Below are 22,771 nucleotides of genomic sequence, written 5' to 3' on the forward strand. Positions count from 1 at the left end.
CAATAGCAACAACAACAACAACAACAACAATGAGTCTACAACACGGGGGAATGAGAACACAAATAAGTTTTGTAGTGGCTTGCAACCGCTGAACAACGTCGTAAAAACTTATTTAATTTGTGATTTATATGAATAAAATTTTCTAGTAAATTCCCAGAAATTATTCATTTCGCAGCGTGCTTACGGGCGGGTGGACAGCAACAGCAACAGCAACAACAGCAGCAGCAGCAACAACCACAGCAGCAGCAGTAGCGGGAACAACAGGAACAACAAGAGGTAGAGCAAAACAAACGGAAGAAAAATGGCACTGGTAGACGGTTGATGGGACGGACGGATCGGGACGAGGTCCAGTTGAAAGGATAAACTCTCGCAGCAAGCAAAACAAGTCAACCAGGCAAGGATCTGGCATTTAGACTGGGCGAATTGCTTTGGCAGACGACACAGCAATGGAAACAGCGACGGAGAAGGCGACGTATTGACGCCGCTTTAGCTGCCCCCACAAACGAGAACGAAAAACGAGCAGAAGAAAAACCTTTTTGGCTTGGCTAGCCAAGAGTTCACGTTTTTGATTTACTTCCAAAACACACACACACAGACACACAAACAGAGAGCGAGAGAGACACACAAAGAGAGTCAGAGTCAGAGAAAGAGTCGCCAGTTTGCGCATATAAATTGGGCAATTCGAAGTGCTGCCAGCAGCAGAGGAGCACCATCAACAACATCATCATCATCGTCATCGTTGGTGGCCTACGCCCACCGGACACAGGACACAGGACGGAGGACACTGGACACACACACACACACACCCAACATTGGCGCCAGCCATGAAAAACAATTTTTGCTGGTGAGTAACGCTTAAATCGCTCTATTCACTGACCCCGAAACCAGTCCATCACTCGCCATCAAGAACTTTCACAAATACTCAACGCAAAACGACAAGCAAAAAAAAAAAAAGAAAACGAACGAAAAAAAAGTATTAAAACTGTTCCAGTTCCAAGGACATTTGATTGGTAGCATCGTCGTCGCATAGAATATTCGTGTCACAACTAAATCTAGACTCGTCTAGAATATGCTTTCTGCAAAGGTTCCCCAAGCTGTTGTTACTTCCCTTTATCTCCGCTTCTCTCTCGGGTTTATTACACAAAACAGCAAAAAGGGCCTGTCATTGGGCTTGTCAGTGTCATTGCCATTTGCTGAGGGGGGGATGAGCATATTACATGTTAAGTTTCCGAGACGCTCTTCGATATGTGTTCCCAATTTCATTAATTGACAGCTACATTAATGTGAGAGCTTTACACCAAGTTTATTGGGTAAGTTTCCAAAATGCGTAACTGAAACATACATATTATAACACATATATGGTATATATCTATATACATATGTATGTTTCTCATAAGACTAAATATCTTACTTAACTTTTAACTTTTACTTTTTGTTTGCAACATTCTTTTATAAACTAGATAAAGTTTCAATTTATTTTATATCATTATTTTAAAAGCTTTGTTCAATATTATCTGAGACTTAAGGTATTTCGTTTATTTTTTGTAGACAACTAGCCATCGAAGAAAAAGAAGAAAATTAAAAAACTGTTGAGGTTGGCGCTTAAAATCAAATTGCATTTAATACTCTTTTTTTTGTAAGATTCTTCTATAAATTATTTTTAATTTATTTTATATTATTATTTGAAAAGCTTTTCGTTAATTTTTATAGATAACAAAAAGTTGAACAAAAGGAATGCAGAAAGAAAATACTGTTGAGGTTGGCGATTAAAACCAAACTGCATTTAATATTTTTTTTTGTAAGATTCTTTTATAAATCATTTAAAATTTATTTTAGATTATTGTTTGAAAAGCTTCGTTTTTTATTGTCTAAGACTTTAAGACTTTAGTCGAAGAAAAAGAAGAAAAATAAATGAAAACTGTTGAGGTTGGAGCTCCAAGCCAAACTGCATTTCCTCTCTTGAGAGCACTTAATTTAGCAATTCCTCTTTGTGCGACATTCTTCAACGCTTCACTGACAAACGCTCTCCGTATTTACTTCACTATCGATGTCGATGACTTTGCGCGAAATGAAGTAATCGCGATTGTTATTGCGATTGTGTTTGTGTTGTTAGAGTTTAACGGATAGCGCTGAATGTGGCCACGAGCCAAGAGTTGAGCTCGTGCGCGCGGCATGTGGACGGAATGTGTGGCATGTGTAGTAATGTTCGTGAGGCATGCCCCCGCGGCAAAAAGAGTAAAGGGCAAACCGAGAACAACAACATCGACGACCACAATGGGCCACTTACCGCACGTGCATCGCAGCGGAGACCAAAGCTGGCGATGCATAGGCCCAACAGGGGCAACACCCAGAGCCGGCTGTAGTTGACAGCGGTACGTCTTTGTTGCACCTCTCGCAGCATTATCAGTTTATTTCCTTCTTCTTTTTGTAGTTGTTTTTGTATTTCTCTCTCGTTTTTTACCGTATTTTTATTTGGATTTTTGTATGGTTTTGTGTTTGGTTGTTGTTTGTTTTCGGTGTAATTCTTTTTCGTATTCTTTTTTGTATTTTTTATTTTGCGAGTTTGTGGTTGGCGTTTATTGTGAATTGCCAGCGATTTGCACTACAAAAAACAACAAAAACAGTACTGATAAACGAGGACGAATTTCAATGAAATGAATGAATGGATTCCAATCTGGATTCCCGAGTTTTTCTTTGCTGGGTTTTCACTTGCTGCCGTTGTTGCTGTTGTCGTCGCTGTTGTTGTTGTTCTTGTTGTTGCTACTCAGTGGAGTTAGATGGTTTTTTGTGCCTTGTCGAATTGCCGGCGCCCATGCGGCTTGTTTACTTTCACTGAAACGAACACACACACACACACAAACACTCTGTAACACACACACACACACAGACACACAGACAGGCAGTGGAGGAATAACAAAACTGGCGCCATGTATTTCGCAATTGCGAGAAGAGCACAAAAGCCAACAGAATCAGCAGAAGCAGCAGTAGCAACAACACCAGCGACTTCAGTGAACAGCAACAGCAGCAGCAGCAGCTAATGAAGCCACTGTTTAACGAAACGAACCGAACGCGCACGCGGCACGAATTGTTCTGGCGTCTCGGCGACGATGGCAGCTGCTTTTGAATGGCGCCAGTGACAACGTTACGAGGATTTGCGGCGAAAGCGAAAGCTTTGCGGCAAATTCGCCACTAACAGTGCAGCATACGGACGAGCGCAAGCGAGACAAAGTGCACACAAGCTGAGTGTGTGTGCGAGTGTGTCAGGCGAACGAACGAGGCGAAGAAGCAATAACGAACGAACGAACGAAGCGAACAGACGAGACGAGACGAGGCGACTGACAGAGCTAGAATGTGATTGCGAGTGGAAGCGAGAGCGAGATAGACAGACAAAGGGCCTGGCGTGCCATGAAGTTTATAAAATGTACGTGACTGTGGCTCGCTTAGCGCTTGAAGTGTGTGTTAAGCTTTGCTGCCCGCTCTTCTTGTCGCTGTTGTTGTTGTCGTTGTCGTTGTTGTTGGTGCCATGGCTGCTACTGCTGGTACTGCTACTGCTTCCGTCTCTCGCCACACCCCTCTGCAGCCAACAAGCACTGCCTATGCATTTGGCACAAAATGCTCAAGGACACACTCATACACACGCACACAGACAGCGGCAGAGACACCGACACACACACACACACACACACACGCACACTCTCGAAAGTTAATGCTTTTATTGTGCAGCATTTCTTTAGTTTTAGTTGATTTGTTTGGACACTTTCGGTTAGTTCTTTTCGCCCATTCGCCTGACCTTGGACAAACCCCTAGCGCATTTCCCTCCCTCTCTACCCTCTCAGGAGTCCATCAAACTTTGCTCCAATTACAACCATTTTCGATGGACAATGGTCGCCACTTAAACTTCACGCGCTCGATTTCACTTCCACAAGCTTCACTTGCATAATCCCTACCCCATGATGGCCCCATCCGAGTCGCATTGGCACTTTTAGTGCCACAGCCACAGCCACAGCTACAGCTACAACTACAGTCACAGCCAGTGCCACTTCCTTCCTGCCACGTCGCTCTGATGGTAGTTCACTTTGCGGATTACATTTGTCGCTGCCCCCATGACACAAGGAATACATTATCCTAATCAGTGCACACAGCACAGCTCAGCATAAATAGCCAAATATGCGAGCGAGACTGCGATGCAAATATTCAGAGCAAAAGAGACGAAGAGAAGAAAGTGAAACGTGGTATTTAGCTATTAACTACATCACTACATTGACAGCTTTTCAAAATTCATTTTCGTGTTTAATTATTCAACAAAAAAAAAGTAATTTTAAATATATTCTTCGAAATATCTACTGCATAAGCATTCATTCATTTAATTTGGACCCAGTCAAACAGAAATTGCAAGTCGATTTAGAAAATCATAGCATACTTCTCAACGCAGCTTATTGAAGGCTTCTGTTTTTCTTTCTAGCTTACTTATTGCTCAACATTACTCTCAAGAATTTTTTTTTTTATATGTTCAATTGATATTCGCAATAAAACTTCATGTCACATCAGTAAACTAAGTATTGTATTTTTCAACAGGATTTATAATATTTTTTGGGGTTTTTTTTATACATCTCTTCTTTAGCGGACAACTCTATTACACCAACATCCCTCTTGGACTCTTTTCTCATTCGGTTACTTCTTTTAACCGGACTGGAATATTAACCAACCAAATTATTTCTTGGCCGTGAAATAATAAAAGGAAACGGCACATTTGTGATAGTATATTAAAAGGAATTTAATATATATATTTAAAAAGAGTGGTGTACTTACATTTTTTTTAATGTTGATGGTACTTTTTGAACGAAGTAATTATCCGTAGTACGTTATAAACGACTTGCAAGTTTGAAGTCGAAATTTCTTATTGAAATATCCATATATTTAGCTTATAAAAAGAAGAAATAATGACTCCAAGTATCCATATTACTTTAAAGTCCAATTGTCATTTTATTTAGAGTTGATCGTAAGTTGTAAATGCATATTGAAATATCCATAAATTCACTCCACAAAAAAAGTCGAGCTCATAAATGCCACATAAAGATATCAAGATCATGTGTAAGTATTATTAATTACATTATCAGTCGTGTAATAACTAATCAGTTTTACTAATATCTGCGATAAGCTGATAACACACTTTATCGATAACAGTATGTATGGAAATGTGACCACGCTACAATCGCAGCACGTAGGTTTTCACTTGCTCGTGTGGGGCAGGCGGCTTGATGAGTTGCACACCCGCGGCATCCACGTAACTTGTGTAGGGCAGTGTGTTGAGCAATTGAAAGTTCAGACGCTCCATGAGACGTGCCGAGTAGACGCTGGTGCAGTCGGTGGTCAGCACCGGATAACCGAGTTCGCGTCCACGGCTGCCCAGGGCAGACACGATTCGCTCACCGATACGACGGCCACGCAGCGTTGCGTCGACGCCCAGAGCATGCAGATGCAATGCCTTGGGCACGTTAAAGCGCTGGAAAACGTTCGCATCGCGTTCAACAATCGCCAGGAAGCCCAAAATGCGACCCCATTTGGTGCCCGTCAGGCGTGCTGCCTCTTCGAACTGATGCTCGGCCTCGTCCGGCATCTTGGGACCGGCAACGGCGGCGCCAACAATACGTTCGCCACACAATGCCATCAGGCAGGTGCCATGCGGCACATTGGACAACAGGAAGGCCTCGTCTTCGGCGTCAGGTTCCGGGGGCGGGCAGCCGATAGTTAGCGGCTCTTCGCGATAATAATGCACATGCAGAAACTGCATGAGACGCTCGCTGTCTTCGGCGGTGACAACTTTAAACTCAACATCGTCAAACGGTAAAATAGAACTCATCACAAAAACGTATTGCTTATTCGACTTTCACAGCTGATCGCGAAAATGCACAGACTACATCTTAGTGTGGCCAAATCTTTAAAATTCAATTAGCGTAACACATGTGAGAAATCGAAATACTAAAAATACTTACATTCATTTTTGTATTATCGATAGGCAATTAAAAATATCGACAAGCAAAAACGATACTAATTATGACGTGATTGTCGTTACATTTTAAATGTTACCAAAAAATAATATCAATAATTGCAATTCGTAGACGTTTATTGTAAAAACAATTTTAAATTTGCGGTGCTTCTATAAGCGCTTAAAAGGGAAGGAATTCAACTGCTGCCTTCAATTTCCACACAATAATTTAATTTGAGAATACGTAGTCTGCATGTGTGTGCACGCATGAATGTGTGTGTGGGCGTATTGGTATGCGTCTAATAAGCATGAAATGTGGAAGAGAAGAAAGCCGATAGAGGCGGCTGGGAGCAGAGGGAGGGATTTATGTGCGGGAATGCAATTTCAAACGTTGCCAGGATACAGGGAAAACAATTGGAAATCTTTGCGCTTGCCTCATCTTTCGCAATGTGTAACTAATATCAGAATAATTAGTGAACCGTGTCTAATGCCCGACTCAATTAGATGCACATGTGCATGCGGATTTCAAAAAAGGAGCCCGAGTCATGGCAATGCGGTTGTTACGCAGCCGCCTCCAAAATCAGCAGCACACACCCACATTCCTCTGACATTTGATATTATTTTATGTACATACGTAATTAGCACATTCTGTGCAATTGGAATTTCATTTAATGCTCAACCTTTTGCATGTCGAAGTCGAAACCTATTTTGTGCAAATTACATGACGCGCTCTTCATGGACATCATTAATTTAATGAGGAATCAGACATACGTGTCGTATACGTAACTGTAATGAGTGTAATGCGAGCACAACAAGTTGATCAAGTGAATCAATCTTACAGTCGAGGCTTTGTATTGCAGCTGCTAATAATTTGAATTGCACATGATTTTCTTCAATGTTTATTTACATTAATATTTATACATCGACTGTCGACCTTTAATTAACACTAACTACAGGGTATCTTACTGTCAAGTAGGGATCCCTAAGTTGCATTAATTCATTGTTAGATGGTCAAATTATTAGGCTGGCCAAATCTATGAGTAATTCAATATGTTATGTATAGTATTTTACCCTGATTGCAAATCCACCTGTTGTATTATTCAATCGCTGTCGACTTTTCTGCTGGCATCGCCACAACATCCACAAACCAGCATCGATTCGAGCTTTGCCATTCGCCCCAGCGATGTGGTTGCTTTGATAAAGTGGCCGCCGCAGTGGCAGAGAACCGCAACGGCAGCTGGCAACAGACCGCAGACGATTTGGAATCATGCAGATGCGTATTGCCGTGTGTGGTTGCCTGGTTGACTAGTTTTGCGGTGAGGTTGTTGCCTGCCTGCCTGCTATGCTGCCATGCTGCCAGGCTGGCACGCTGTGTGCCATGCTGTGTGCTACGTCGCTGCCAAGGTAACTGGGAGATTATTCATTGCGCATACGCCGCGTCTGCCCCGCTAATTAGGCGCAAGTGTTGTCGATAATGAAGTGGCGCACAGTGCTCCGTTAAAGCGCATTGTGCGCCCAGCTACAACTTTAGATGGAGACCAAAAGAAAGAGAGAGATGGAAAGAGAGAGAGAGAGCAAGATATGGGCTGGAGATTCCCTTTGTACGCCCGTCGACGGGTGACATATGCCCGGACACTGTTTAAGCTGTGAAGCACGTCGCCAGACGTGGCATGCATTCCACGGACAGACGGACAGACGGACCGACGGCCAACCGTGTGCGATATCTGCTCTTGGCTGTGCGCGTGCTCCATTGTCCTGCCTGCTAAATGCCAGCCAACTAACTTTCTTTTCTATTTTATGTTTTCGTTTTTTGGTTTTTGATGTACGCCAAAGACAAACAAGCGGCTCGAGCAAAAGTTGCAAAATGAAGCAAGCTTCGCTCTAGCTCTGGGCAAACGTGTCGCGGGTGAACAGCCGAAAAAAAAAACACTTGCTACAGTTTACTATGGGACAGAGATTGCATTTATATGATAAATTCTCATCTCTTCTATGGTATCGAAGAGAAACGATCCTTAGATGATTACAATAATCGTCAAGGTTTATCTTAACATTTTATTTTCATTAGCGAATATATAATCCTTAAATATATAACATTTCTTTTAAGTCAAAGTAACCGAAAACTGTAAGGAAATAGCAAAATTATTTAAAAGTCATAAATGTTATTTTCCTTAAATGAAGACCGAATTCATATCAGTATAATAAAGAAGAACTTGTTATTTCCAAGGCATAATTTTAATTTCTTTCATTTATTTCAACGCACATCTGACAATTTATAATTTAGTCTCTGGATCATTTTTTTAATTTATCTATATATGTAATTCCTAGAAGTACAAGCTAAAGCTTATAAATGACAGTGCTAAAGTCAAGCATTCCATTTTTACCAGTTTCTCTGAACATTTTAGCTTCTCAGTCCAGAGTGCAGCGTGACAATTTCGTAAAAAAAACATAGGCAACTAGCTGGTTAGACGAGAGGTGTGAGACAACTTTCTCTCTCTCTATCTCAGTCTCTCACTCTTTCTTCCTTTCGCTCTCCCAGTGTGCACCACGTTCTTTGGCTTCTTCTACATCTTTAGCGGAACGTGCCCGTTGTTGTTGTTGTTTTTTCTTTTTTTTGCTGTATGTTTTCAGTTAGTCACGATAAATAGCTGCCCAATCGCATGACACTGCTTGATATGCAGCTACACGTGGAGCATGCGCGACAATTTTTTGATAGATATGCGAACGGATAGCTGAACGGATTATGCGAGCGAAATGGGCTCGATCAGTTTCTGGATTGAACATTTAACTTGCACCATGAACAACTTTAGAAATAATTTGTAAATATTCTACATAAAATAAATAAACACTAGATATCCAGTAAAAAACACAAAGAAAATAGATTTTGAAGTAATAAATAAAACATAAGCAAAATATATAATATCATATAATATGTAAAAGGCTTATTTGGTATATTAATATAGTACTACATTTAAAATATACCATAGAGTAAAAAATATACCGAATTGTCAACTAAGGCAACTAAGATCCATAGTAACTTCTACACTTTTTATATGAATGCAACCAATTTTTGTATGTAGTAAACGAGGCAAAATAACATAGCATAGAAATCAAATATTTCTTAGAAATCAAATATTTCTTATGACAAACAGATAAAGCTTGCATATTTCAGATAAAGCTTGCATACACAATATCACATAATGAAAGAAGTTGTTTAGAATTAACAAAAATTCAAATGAATAAAATAGTTCATAACTCACAACATTTTAATTGTATTTTTGGAGAACTCTTTGAGCAGCCCTCGTGCATGTTGGCTGGCATGTTCACATCTCGCTGGCCAACTGGACACTTGTCCGTATGCCAGATCACGTGCTCTGTCCGGGTCCACGACAAACTTGAGCCTCCTCATCCGCATCATCCACATGGACTGAGCCACCGCCGTGCACAGAATTTTGATGCGTGCCACAGTGGGCGGAAAATTTCAGTCCACTTCTCGGACAACCTCGTGTAGAAAAATGTGACGGAATACAATTAATTTATGTAGTTGGCTTCAATTATAAATGATTGTGCGAATCAATATGGAAGCGACATAGTTGTAGTGTGACATTTGCCCCACTGTGCGTGTGGGCAACAGTGTGTGTGTGTGTGTGTGTGTGTGCGACTGCAGCTGCATGTTAAGTTAAGGCATAATGGATAATGCCAAGCGGCAAGTTGAAAACAGAAAGCTGAAAGCAATCTGGCCAGCTTGACGAGCTACTCGCCAAAGTTGCAAGCGGCAGTTGCAAGCGGAAAGCGGCAAGCGGCAAGCAGGCGAGAGGGAGCCTCATTTGTGAGCCGCAACCTGATCGCAATTGAAAGCCATCAGGGTCGTCAAGTGAGTGCCAAAGTGTCGCCCTTAAACCTCTACATATATACATAAGTATATATAGTATGTATTTGTGTATGTGTGTGTATGTGTGGCGTATAAATAAGCAATGTGCTGGGTGTCCTTTTGTCTGCCTGTTGGTGTCGCTGTTGTCGCCTTTTGTCCTTTTTATTGCTCGCCTGTCAATATCCGGCGGCACATGGCTCAGTTTGCTTCGTCTCTCCCCTCTCCTCTCTCGCTCGTCGCTCCTCGCTCGTCTCTTGTCTCGTCTTGGCTTGGTTTGAGCGACAAATTTGTTCGGATTCACTGTTTGTTTCGGTTTCGGTTTGCCTTTTCTGCACACAGTCGTATGCCCTTTGATTCCATTTCCCGTGCGGCACATAAGTAATGCAGCTGGAGACGGACACAGAGAAGAGATGGAGACGGAGATGGAGACGGAGATGAAGATGAAGACCAACATCGAGGAGAAGAAGATGAAGTTGGGGGAAGCTTGGGGAAGACGGACATGTAAATGTTTGTAGCTGGACCGAGTTGTTGTTTGCATGTTTCAACTTTAAGGATATGTGCCCATAAACAACAGGATGTAAAATGTGCCAGCTCCAAGTGCCTGAGGGAGCTGTGAAGCAGCGACGCGAGGCATGCCTCATGCCTCATGCCTCATGCCACATCCACACACCACTTCAGTTTGCCTTTACTATTTCACCACCCCCCAACTACCCTACCAAAACGGGTTTCTTATTCAAATGTGTGCGAGTGTGTGCGTTACTACTAACAAAGTGCGAGGCTGAGAATGTAAAGGAGCAAAAGGGGGGAATACGGGAAGCGTAACGGTTGCCCTTGGCTACGCACGATTTGAATTAAATTGCACTCGACGCAGTTGCCTGCAGCAGCAGCAGCAGAAGCAGCAGCAGAAAGCGAACCGAGTGCAGCAGGTCCAGGGCAAAAGGACATTCCCCTAACGTAACCTACTGCAGGATATAGTCTGGGCAACAACGATTCAATTAATTCGGGTTTTTGAGGCAGCTGAACAAGAGCAACGTTGTTGACCACCTGCTGCCCATTTTGTACACAAATAATAAAGTTAAGTTTCACATTTAGTTCGAGAGCAGCAAAATTTATGATGAATTCAAATACTAATTAAAAACAGAACAAAATATAAATAGCAAATAGCTTGTTGCTGTTTTGAGTTTCTGTTGTTGTTTTACAAAATGTTGAGCTGAGTTGAGTGGATGCCATGAAAGTTTTCGATGGCCAAGCAGAGAGCCAGAAGGATTTGTTGCGGCTCTGTCATTTGCCAGTTTTGGCCGGAACAACAAAACAGACCCTAAGCAGAGCCAAAACCTAGGCAAAAGAAATCATTCAAGTTAAACAAAGACAAAAGCAAGATAGAACGGTGGGGAGGGTGTAGGGAGGGAGGGGAATGCTGCTAGGAGATAGAACTGTCAGCCACAGCTCGACAGGAAACAAACAGCACACACAGAGAGAAATTTAATTTAAAATGTGCAATGTGCACACACAGAGCCCTGTTTATAAGCACCCAAGAACACAAGCTGGAGCCACCTGAGATCTACACTCAAAGCAACGCCCCGGGACGCCAGTTACAGCACTAAGAGTTGAGTTGAGGAGTAGTGGGGAAGAGAGGGGAAGAGCAGAGGGGAGATTGCAACAGAAGGCTGGATGGCTGGCGCCACAATAAAGGTAAGAGCAAATCAAGTGCAGCATTCATTGGTCGCCATGTGTACAGCATGTGTATGTAGATATAACTGTGCACCTGCTCGAAGTTCTTCTTAATACACATGCACACACACACACACACACACACACATGTTGAGCTGTGTGTGTACGTGAGGATTGCGGCAACAAATACAATTTGCAATAGCTTCATCAGTCCATACCTAATTACTAAAGTAATCTACAGATCTGAACATGCATTTCTAAGTTGCTGCATGTCCGTCTCTCTCTTTCTCTCTCATTCTCTATCGCTATTTCTTATCTCTTATCGCTGGAGCACAAGAATTCCAGCTATGTAAGCTGTGTCTGCCTAACTGCATAACTGACCGACTGACTTCTTGTGATTGGTAATCAACGCACATGGCAAAAAACATTGCGAGCCAGAGCTAAAAGCCAAAAATTTCCTTGTTAATTCTGCTTTTACCAAATTACACCCAACCAAAGCAGTTGAAAATCTGTTTACATTTCGTTTCGTTTTCTTTTTTCCAACATTACAAATTTCGTTTTGACAATTTTATTATTTTTGTAGTTTACTTGCATTGAATGCATTTTCCTTATGGAAACTAGTAAATTGATATGATTAATATTTGATTGGTCGCATTTTCATATTTTATGATATTCGACAACGTTATTGGTATTCTGAACTAAAATCGATTTTCTTGTGATTACCATACGAGATTCAAGTTGAAATTTGAAACCTTGAAAACTAAGACAGTTAGTTTTGTACCTTGATTGGAGCTTCTAATATTTCTCCTCCGCCTTGTGCTTCTATTGCTTTAAAGGCTTCAGACCAATTAGTTTACAAACTATTTTGCCAAAATTATGTATAAATAAACATTTTGCGAAAATCGATAAAATGTGTTATGTATCTTGTTTGATGATACGATTGCACAGCAGGCTACAATTAATTATTAATATTTATATCATTTTAATGTTAGTTTTCTGCAGTATAAGTTACCAAAGTATTTCAGAACTTAAGCCTTACGTCTTTAGCTCACTGGCCATTAAGTGATAAAACGTTAATGCAGCAACAGCACACTATCTGCACATTTTATTTAGTCAAGCAGAATTTATGCGGCTAAGTGAATTTTAGTACCGGCCACAATTTGACCATTAAGCAAAAGTGCTTTAAACGAAGCAGGTGCATATTCCCGTATATTGTATGCACTTAATTTGAGCGTTTTTGTGTGTGTCCAATAATCGAAAATATTATATGCCGCTATGTGAATTTCGATAGTGGTCTCAAGTTGGCCGTTACACGAAGGTACTTTAAGTGAAGCAATAACATATTTCCGTATTTGGTATGCCTTTTGTGACCAATAAGTCAATTTTGATAGCGGCCACACTTTGACCATTAAGTTGTGCATTTATTAAATATTGTGTGTGACTGATAAACAAAAAATATGCCCCTAAGTGAATTTTGGTAGTTTTGACTCGTTAAAAGCTGCATTAATTACTTTTTTGCATTTATTAAATATTGTGTGTGACTGATAAACAAAAAATGTGCCGCTAAGTGAATTTTGGTACTCTGGACATATCAAAAGCTACATGAATTATTTTTTTGCATTTAATAAATATTGTGTGTGACTGATAAACGAAAAATCTGCCCCTAAGTGAATTTTGATACTTTGGCCTCATCAAAAGCTACATGAATTACTTTTTATCTGCAGCTTGTCGCTGCTGGCTGCCACTCGAAGTCTCTGGCAGTGACTTTGACTCGGAATGCGTCTCCACAAACGAAGTGGAACGCGATGGGCGATAGATACGCTCCTCTGTGATCTCAATGTCCTGCACCGAGACGCTCTTCACCAGCGTTGTGTTGGGTAGAAACGAGTACTGACCCAACAGTTCGCCCCGTTCGCTGGCAATCGTCTCGGTGCGCAATGGAATGGCGCCTTTGGCGGTGATCACACATAGATCAATGTTCGAACCGGAGCCGAGATCATTGAAGACACCAGCCGAGATGGCTTTGCGCACCAGTTGTTTGCCCTCCTCCAGATCAATACTGGCATTCCAACCATTCTCCAGCACTGCCATGGCAGCCAGAGTGCCCGATCCCATGGCCGCATAGGGAATTTTATCAATCGAGCCACACGGATAAATGCAATTGATATGCGGCCCATACTTGTCCACTCCGCCCAAGACGAGGGCGGCACTGATGTGACCCTGATAGCGAAACAGCGTCTGGCGCAACATCATGCTGGCACAGATGACGGGCACCTGGCGTCCCATGTTCAGTTCATGCAGATCCATCTCCGCTGAGGTCAGGAGTGTCATCTGTTCCGTATCGGCAGCGGTGCCAGCGCCACAGCAGCTAACAAAGCGAGTTCAGTTTGGATAGATTAATCCAAACAAGTAAGAAAGTTACAATCGAGTGAGATACCCGCTACCCATTTTGAATAAAAGAAATATATTTTGCGATATTTTTCTCAAAATATACCGAATATACTGCAAAAATACTAAAAATTTACCAAATAGTATATTTGGTATATTGATATAGTACCTACCCCATTCAAAATATACCATAAACGACACAATATACCAGATTGTCGGCCAAAGCAACTAAGACCCCTAGTAAGTAGGCGTTTTTTCCCATACAAAAGTATTTCTTTAATAACTTCGACAATTTTTATCTGATCGCAACCAAATTTTCAGGAATCATAACTACTATAGTTATTATATATATATATATATATATATATATACCAAAATTCGCAACTCTAGCTTTAAAATTACGCTTGTTATTCGATTTGATTTGCGGGGGCGCAAGTGGGCGTGGCAAAAATTGGAAACAAACTGGATCTGCGTGCAAATATAACAAATGCTGTCAAAAAAAAAATTATATCTCTATCTCTTATAGTCTCTGAGATCCAGTGTTTCACACGGACAGACGGACAGACACACAGACACACAGACGGACAGACGGACATGGCCAGATCGTCTCGGCTGTTGACGCTGATCAAGAATATATATACTTTATAGGGTCGGAGATCCTTCTACCTGTTACATACATTTCCTGCCGGCACAAAGTTATGATACCCTTCTACCCTATGGGTAGCGGGTATAAAAAGAGTGAGTTAAGCTACGTACTAGATGTGCTGCTGCAGTCGATGGATCTTCGAGCAGTTTTTGTCGGACACAATGGGTCCCTCGGTGGCGCGTGTGTCAGCGCCCAGTATGACGCCATCCTTGTAGATGATGCCCACAATCGAGGTGCCTGTGCGCACAGCCTGCGGTGGCTTGTAGCCCTTCAGCAACAGATCGCCATTGCTGGGATTAAAGTTGTGATTAATTAAATGAAATACATCTCCATTCATTTTCACCGTTTGCTGTTGACAAAGCTGAAGCCGCGACCCACATCGGCAGGATCCAAATTGTTGTTGAGAGGGAATTCGGACAGCATTTTGCACACTGAAATTTAGCTGACTTTTAACAAAATTATTGCGAGTGGATTTGCTTTTGTTATTACTGTAAAGCATTACACGGCGCCTACTATAAATAATTGTTGACATGTGCAAAGAGAGAGAGAGAGACAGTGAAGTAAACTGCATTTGGTTTGCAAATTGCAAATATCCACTAGGCCAACAAATGTGACAGCGCCTAATTGGTAAATGTGTGCATTTCTCTGGCCATCTTCAGCCTGTCACTCAGCATGTCCTTGCGGCATCCTTCTCTTGTCTGTGTGTGTGGGTGTTTGTGTGTGCCAACTATGCAAAATTTAACCAGTTGTCAGCTTCAACGATTGTCTTAACCCATGACACGAATTTCATCTGCACATCTATTGGTTGTTCTCTAATTAAAAATTAAGTCATAAATATTCTACTGTACTTGATATCATCTTAGCTAGAACGTGAATTTTGAAAAGGTCAAGGCAGCGAATGATCTATAGCTCCATTTCAACAAATTTATATTCTACAATTTAATCAAAATTTTCTTTTACAAATTAATAAATTACTCTAAGAGTTACAAAACCCATCGAATGGCCTAAAATAACTTCAACAACAACAACAAAAAGCTGTTAATAAATCTCAAAATCACCTAACTAAGTAGTAAGCAAAATAAATCAAATATTTTATAACAATAAATTATTACACATAAATTAAATAAATTTAAATTTCTGTGAACTTCAACCGAATTTTAGCTGCTCTTAATGGCTCTGTAATAAGTTCGACTAAAAATGTAAAAAATGGTTTACCAAAAATTTGTCTATATGTGTGAAATTTGTATGTGTGTGTGTTTCACTAGGCGGCGGACCGAGATAATAGTGACATTTAATGTCTTAAGTGGGCGTGGTCAGGCAGAGGAGGTTCATAAAGATTGTCAAGTTAGCTTTTGGGTACTTTTCATCAACTGTTGCTCAACTGTTGCCACTATTGCTTCACAGTTGTGCAGAAATGCAAGGCATTACATTTCTGGGTATTAATTTGAGAATGAAAAAAGTCATTGCCAAAAATTTCGATGTATGACGGTCATATTGTGTGTGTGGGATTGACTAGGCGGCGGACTGAGATAATGGTGAAGGTGATCCTGCTAAGTGGGCGTGGTCAGACAGGCGAGGTTCACTTATATTGACTAGCGCTTGGTTAGGGTACTTTTGATCAACTGTTGATCGACTATTGTGACTATTATTAAACAACTAACTGAATGATATTACAATGCCTTGCCAGAGCAAGCTGCTAGCAGTTGATTTAAGCAAGTGACTGAAAAAAGTCATTGCCAAAAATTTGGATGTATGTGTTTCATACGTTGTGTGTGTGTTTGACTAGACGGCGGACCGATATATTAGTGAAGGTGGATGTGTTAAGTGGGCGTGGTCGGGCGGAAGGGCTTCACAAAGATTGCGAATCTTGCTTTTGGGTACTTTTCATCAACTGTTGCACAACAGTTGTCAACAGGTAATTGCTTCTTAAACGATCGTGTTTAAAAATGGCTTGCCAAAAATTTTAGTTTAAGGGAGTCAAATGCATGTGGGAGTGTTTGACTAGGCGCGGAACTGATATACTATATTAGTGAAGGTGGGTGGAAAGTGGGTGTTAAGTGGGCGTAGTCAACCAGGAGAACTTTACAACGATTTCGAGTTGCTCATGTGTGTGTATGTGTATATTTGTGAGCAACTGTTGCTATAATTAGATGAGAGACTGGGCAAGACTGGACAAATAACATTATATGCATACCTAGAAGTGAAATAAAAAATCTATTTGCAGTAAGGTGGCTTTTTAGCCATCACTACTCGCTGTATCAATAGCTGCATTTCACACCTTATATAATGACTATTAATTTCAACATGATTCAAAACCCTTTCACCCTGTAAATAAGGTGTATAATAATGACAATGATAATAAGAACACTTAATTAGAATAATAACAAGACATTTTTAAAAGTTTGCGTATTTAAAATAAAAAAAGATTACATGCTAATTTTGCTTTCATATTTAAACAGATTAAAAATAATGGAAAACAATGTAATACCATAAGAAAAGTTTTAAAGCAAAAGAGATTATTTGATAAGCACTTTTAAGCAGAGGGTATTTTGCAGTCGATGAGGATAATGTGTTTAGTTCAAATTGATGTCTATGCAAATAATGGAATGCGACAAATACATTTGTATGTAGTTAAAGTTGTCATTGCCACTTCCTGGCAATTCAGCAATATTAATCAATTGGACCAAAATGTCGGGAAAAGAGCCGAATCGGCATCACTGTCGCTAATGCTAATGCTCTGGCTGTTGCTGTTGATATTACTGTGGCTGTGGCTGTTGGTGTTACTGATGAGGCAGCCCGCATGTTGCGAGGGGCAACGAATGCGAAATGAGGAATGCGAGGAGGAACTGCGGAATGTGAACTGTGTCGGAATGTGGAATGCAGAGTGTGGAGAAGTGAAATGCGCAATACGGAATGCGATAGATATAGTATCTCAAGTAAATCAATAAAACAATACAACACTTGAGCTTAAGCAGCAACGACAACGACAATAGGGAACAACAACAACCACTGCACACATGTCGAATGAGTCAATTAGCATTAATTAGAGCCCGGTTATATTTTAATCAACACTCGGACACGAACCGGGGGAGACTGATACGATAGACAGCTGCAAGACAGCTCTGTGAACCCGCAGCAACAATGCATTGAAGCCTATCCAGCTATGCAAATGACACACACTTTGATTGGCCAAGGGGAATCCGAATCAGAGTATGGGAATGGGAATGGAAGTGAAACTGGGATTGGGATTGGTATTTGGATTGAGGCAGCTGGACAAGCAGGAGTTGCGAGTTGCGACTTGCAAATCAGGCAGCCAACTTTTGTTGGCAACTTAATTACGAGGGGAGCAGAGGAATGCAGCGGGGTGCAGAGGAATGTCTTCTAATGCCGGACAACAGCAGCTTGCAGCGAAGCAAGTCGCCAGTTGCCAGTTGCCAGTTGCCTGCGAACTTCAAGTTGCAAGTTTACTTAAACAATTTTGCGCTGCATTTGGCCAAAACTTTTATAGCAACATCAGTGGCAACAACAATATCAACAAGAACAACAAAACTGAATCCAAATCCGAATCCGAATGCAAATGCAACTTTCTTTTGAGCAATTTAGATTTTTGCTTTTGGCATTCGCAACAGCAGACCAACTGCCGAGCAACTTAGCCAGTCAGTTGTGCCAGTTGTGTCCTAGTTGTGTCAGTTGTCCTCGTTGTCCCAGTTGCCAGTTGTGCCTAATAGGGATTGTCCAGGGAGGTGCGCAGGCGAATAAACTGGCATTTCAATTAAATCGTCGACGACTCGACTTACTTAGCACCGCAACAACTTTTGTCTCAATATCGAAAACTCTTGTGTTAACACTGCCAAACCAAACTTGGGACTGGCCTTGTGCTGAAATAAATATTTAAATAGCTGACTTCTTGGATTTAAAAACAAATTCGAATGATGCAAGATTTGGTAGTTTATTTAACAACAAATTTAAGTCAAATAATATATGAGTAATTCTCTTGCGAAAATGTCGCGTGTGACATTATCTAAAGTTATAAAACAAACATCATAACATAGCTCTTAATAAGCACTTTGATTAAGATTTGAAAATTTTTTTCTGTTTTAAAATAATTGCAAAATTAAACGGATTCGTTCGCAAGTCAATTAATAAATTTATATATTTTATCGTTAAACAAAAAAAGTTCCTAAAATTAATCTTAGCTCAAAATATAGTCCTAGTCCAGAGTTTAAAGCATAATATTTACTTATTTTTAAAATTGTTTCATTTTATTCTTTTTGGTGTCGCATGCTATAAATTCTGTTAGAGAATTACGCATATAGTAGTTGATTGATTTAAATTTGCTTCTAAATCACATAGTACATATATCACATATTTTAATCAAAATTTCTGAGCAAAGAGAACAACACAAATAAATGCAGTTTGTTCTATTTTTTTAATCGCACCACCTCAAAAAAAGGCCTCCGCTAAAAAAAAATTCACTAAAAAAGCAGTTTAACATAACATCCTAATTTTACTTTTATTATATTAATAAATAGCTAAATTAGCTTGTGAATTATTTATTATTATATGATCAACAAAAACAGGTGAGGTGTACGTTGACTTATATGTCATCATATTTTCATAAATTTTACATTTCAAAACAATCGTAATATCAGTATTTAAATTAAAATCAAATTAAGAATTTAAAAAAATGGACAACATTTTTAAAACATTTTAAAATTTTAAAATGTAATACCCTTTTTGGTTTTTTTCAAGCGCATAAAATCACGTATACGACTGTGTTGATTAGTGTAACTGATTAAGCCGCAATCAATAGACACATTTTGAAAAAGTTGATTTCTTATGCAAAAAGAAACTTTGTGACTTTTGGCACAACAATCGATCGTGGCTTTTGTCTCTGTTGTCATTTGATGAACTAACCAAAGACGTATACTTGATATTTGTGGATTAATTGCACACAACAACTAGCTAGCTTGCTATCTAGCGATAGCTTAGGCTGTAGTCACGGTCTTAGGCACAATCTAAGATGCAATCTTAATGGCATTTGACAAGATTCCGCTCATGTATCAAGGCAGTAAACGATAGCTGGCTCCATAACAACAGCAGAAGCATCAACGGCAGCTCGAAAGGATCTATGCTATCTGTTAATAAATCATTTGGACGCCAACGCGTCATTAATGCCGCTTAAGCTGCTGTCGGAAATTTGGAAGTTTATTAGCTTGACTGCCAGTCTAGACGCGGCGATGCTTCCCCCACAACAACAAAAACAGAGATGTGCTTTTGCCCCCAAGCTCGTTCCACAACTTTGCTTGACTGTTTTCCTTGGTTTAATGTCCGCAACGCGAGCTCAGTATAGTCATTTGGCATTTGAGGAAGGGGAGAGAGAGAGAGAGAGAGAACGAAAGAGAGAAGCCAGTCGACAAATTTGAGTCAATGGCTTGGAATCGCGATATCTCCTGCCGTCAAAGAAATCCCATGCCAACTCCTCCGACTCTCAACCAAATGATTTATGCAAGCAAAGCAGCAGAGAGAGCAACAACAACAACAACAACTGACGCTGCAATTTGGCCACATAATTAAATTAGTTATTGCTGAGCTTTTCTTTTCTTTACTACATTTGATACTCTTGATACCCTGGACAGGGGCTGACACACAATCTGCTACCCTCTATTCTATTGAAATGAATTGAAAGTTAATTTGAGTGTAGATTGAATTACTCTGCGATTGCAAATTTCGATCTGGCCACATGCTATTCCGATTTACGTGACCGTAGAGGAAGGAGGGGACAGAAGGTGGTTTGGTATGTGAGTGCAACATGTGTGAAACAATTAAAGCGGAATTCAGTTTTGGTTAGAGCATGCACCATCAAATGGCTCCCAAAGTCACGAATGCCTGGCGATGGCGGTTACTTGGTATGTAGCAAACGTTTGTAGTTCTCTAGCTGAAGCTGAAGCTGGAGCTGTATCTGTGGTTGGCACCGAAGTGTCGGAGTCTTGCCACACACACACACACACACACACACACACACACACACACACACACACACACACACACACGCATAAAGCTTGCCACAACCACAGTCAGAGCGAGTCAGAAGGAGAGCGAGAGCCATTCGCCATGACCTTAGACCAAGTTGCAGTTATATTCATATGCTGAGAGACACGAGGCAAACTGCAAAAATACTCAGTAAATGCATAACGAGAAAGAACAATAAGCAAATCGTTAAGATTCGCAAAACTTTTTGCTCCACAACTACATCAGATTCACACACACACACACACATACACACAGAGAGAGAGAAATAGCTGCGAAGTTGCTTCGCCATAAGTTCAGTGTTCATTGTTGATGTTCTGAGAGACTTGTTCGCATTGCCCTGTCTCGCCTTGCCTTGCTCATTCAGGCAAGCACACACACCTCAATACACACACTCTTACACACCAACACACACACACCCATCCAGTTGACTGTGTCCTGTGTGTGCTTTCTTTGCCATAGTTGCGTTCACCGTGGTTGTGGCTGCGTTGCCCTTTGGCTGCTCCAGGTGTGAAATGCACCTCGCTTCGCGCACTGTGGTTCAATTGAATACACCTAATTTCGAATACTTTACCACAGCCAGTTAATTAAAGCACATAATTAAAAAGTGTATTGAAAAAAATGAAGTTTTTAATATAAGAATATAAATTTATTAATTAATTGAAGAAAGATACAATTAAATTTAACAATTTGAATAGTTAAGTAAGTGCTAAGAGAAATATCGTTTAATAAGAAGCAACTACTTTGAATAGTTAAATATAAAATATATAAAATACATTCTAATAATTTGAGAGAAACACTTGACCGTAACAAATTTAATAATAAATAAGTAAGAAGTTCAATATATTGTAATTGTTTGCGAGTAGAACTTTATCGACAACATTTTAATAGTTAAATAATTAGCATATAAAATATACTTTAATAATTTCAATGACGCACTTAATGATAAAGTTTTCCAGTATAAAATATATTTTAATATAACACACATACATTTTTTATCACATGCCTATACATTTACAGTTAAAGTCTAATATTTATTATTTACATATTAAATCAGATATGTATATAAATTTCATTTTAATGTTTTGGACAAATATAATAAATAAATAATAAATATAAATATATAATGTAAACCAAGTGTAGTTATGTGAGGCTAAAGCCAAATAACCAAGATTATATAAATCGAAATTTGTTGTAAAGCATAAAACTGAATTAACTTTTGATGTATATGAATTTAAATACAATATTTGACTTATCAACCGAAGCCGATAAGCGGGATATGGGTGAATTTCGAAAATCTAGAACTAACTAAATCGAAATATGTTGAAAAATATAAAACTGATTCTAGAATTGACGTATATGGATTAAAATAAAATATCTGACCAATCGATCGAGGCAGTTAAGCGAGAAATGGGTGTATTATGTAAGTTTGATGTAGTTAAGTAAAGATAGAATTAAGTTTGGTAGAAAAAAACCAAAGCCAAATAAATATGAGAAATAAGGAACTGAAACTTTTATTGATGCATATATGCATTTCAATGAAATATCTGACCAATAGACAACTTTTTTAAACCACTGTGCCACAATATTGCCAAGCAAGGTTGCAATGGCCGCATACTTGCTTTCATAGCAGTTACATACATATGTATGAGTGTGGGTGTGGATGTGAGTAGGAGTATAGGAGAATACTGCAGTGTGCGAATGTGTGTGTATGTGTGTGTGCAACAGCCGTGTTGCATGGTGCCCGTAGCTGGCTAAAGCTTATGACTTAATAAATACTTCGCAGTGTGCGCAATGTGGCTGGCAATTTAATAACGAAAGCAAACGGCATGTTGAAACAGGGCAGAGAGGGAACGAGAGAAGTGGATGAGGAGGGGTAGGGGAAGGGGAAGAAGAAGAAAAATGGTAGAACACAGCACAAACAGTGAAGAAGACAACACTTTTGATTTACCCCTTATGGATGCCACATGCCGCATATGCAGCATGCTGCATAGCATCATACTCCACACTCGCTCTTCACAGTCAGACAGTCAGACAGTCGTCGAGTAGCTGGATCTGGTTATTTGAATACGTATTTGGTATTTTTAGCACTTAACTTGTGATTGAAGTACATTTCACACACGAGTGCTGTGTAATAAAGTGATATAAAACCCATTAGCAGCACATGCTACATGCAACTTCT

General features: G+C 40.0%; 3 protein-coding genes across 3 annotated transcripts in view; all 3 read right to left on the reverse strand.

Annotated features, from left to right (window-relative positions):
- Positions 1–3,106, reverse strand: part of LOC132796022 (mucin-5AC) — a 29,637-nt gene extending 26,531 nt beyond the window's left edge. The window contains exons 1-2 of the mRNA XM_060807032.1: positions 3,065–3,106; positions 2,288–2,602 (exon numbers count right to left, since the gene is read on the reverse strand). Coding sequence (XP_060663015.1) covers positions 2,288–2,401 — 114 coding nt within the window. The 5' untranslated portion in view covers positions 2,402–2,602; positions 3,065–3,106. The remainder of the gene's footprint in view (positions 1–2,287; positions 2,603–3,064) is intronic.
- A 1,745-nt stretch (positions 3,107–4,851) lies between these two features.
- Positions 4,852–5,936, reverse strand: LOC132795727 (arylalkylamine N-acetyltransferase-like 2). The gene has a single exon (XM_060806598.1). It carries the CDS (start codon positions 5,858–5,860, stop codon positions 5,207–5,209), a length of 654 nt encoding a protein of 217 aa, XP_060662581.1. The 5' UTR covers positions 5,861–5,936; the 3' UTR covers positions 4,852–5,206.
- A 7,109-nt stretch (positions 5,937–13,045) lies between these two features.
- On the reverse strand, positions 13,046–15,063 carry LOC132795670 (proteasome subunit beta type-7). Its single transcript, XM_060806527.1, has 3 exons — positions 14,903–15,063; positions 14,670–14,849; positions 13,046–13,893 (listed from the first exon to the last, which is right to left on the reverse strand). Exons 1-3 carry the CDS (start codon positions 14,980–14,982, stop codon positions 13,233–13,235), a joined length of 921 nt encoding a protein of 306 aa, XP_060662510.1. The 5' UTR covers positions 14,983–15,063; the 3' UTR covers positions 13,046–13,232.
- Between the last annotated feature and the right edge of the window lie 7,708 nt (positions 15,064–22,771).

Source organism: Drosophila nasuta, chromosome X, assembly GCF_023558535.2.
Source record: "Drosophila nasuta strain 15112-1781.00 chromosome X, ASM2355853v1, whole genome shotgun sequence".
In the NCBI taxonomy this organism is placed as follows: Eukaryota; Metazoa; Arthropoda; class Insecta; order Diptera; family Drosophilidae; genus Drosophila; species Drosophila nasuta.

Coding starts and splice junctions, on each gene's coding strand:
- LOC132795727 (XM_060806598.1), bottom strand. CDS start 5,860: ATGAGTTCTATTTTACCGTTTGACGATGTTGAGTTTAAAGTTGTCACC.
- LOC132795670 (XM_060806527.1), bottom strand. CDS start 14,982: ATGCTGTCCGAATTCCCTCTCAACAACAATTTGGATCCTGCCGATGTG. Junction 14,850..14,902: donor AGCTTTGTCAACAGCAAACG/GTGAAAATGAAT, acceptor CTTTAATCCCAG/CAATGGCGATCTGTTGCTGA. Junction 13,894..14,669: donor CGACTGCAGCAGCACATCTA/GTACGTAGCTTA, acceptor TCGCTTTGTTAG/CTGCTGTGGCGCTGGCACCG.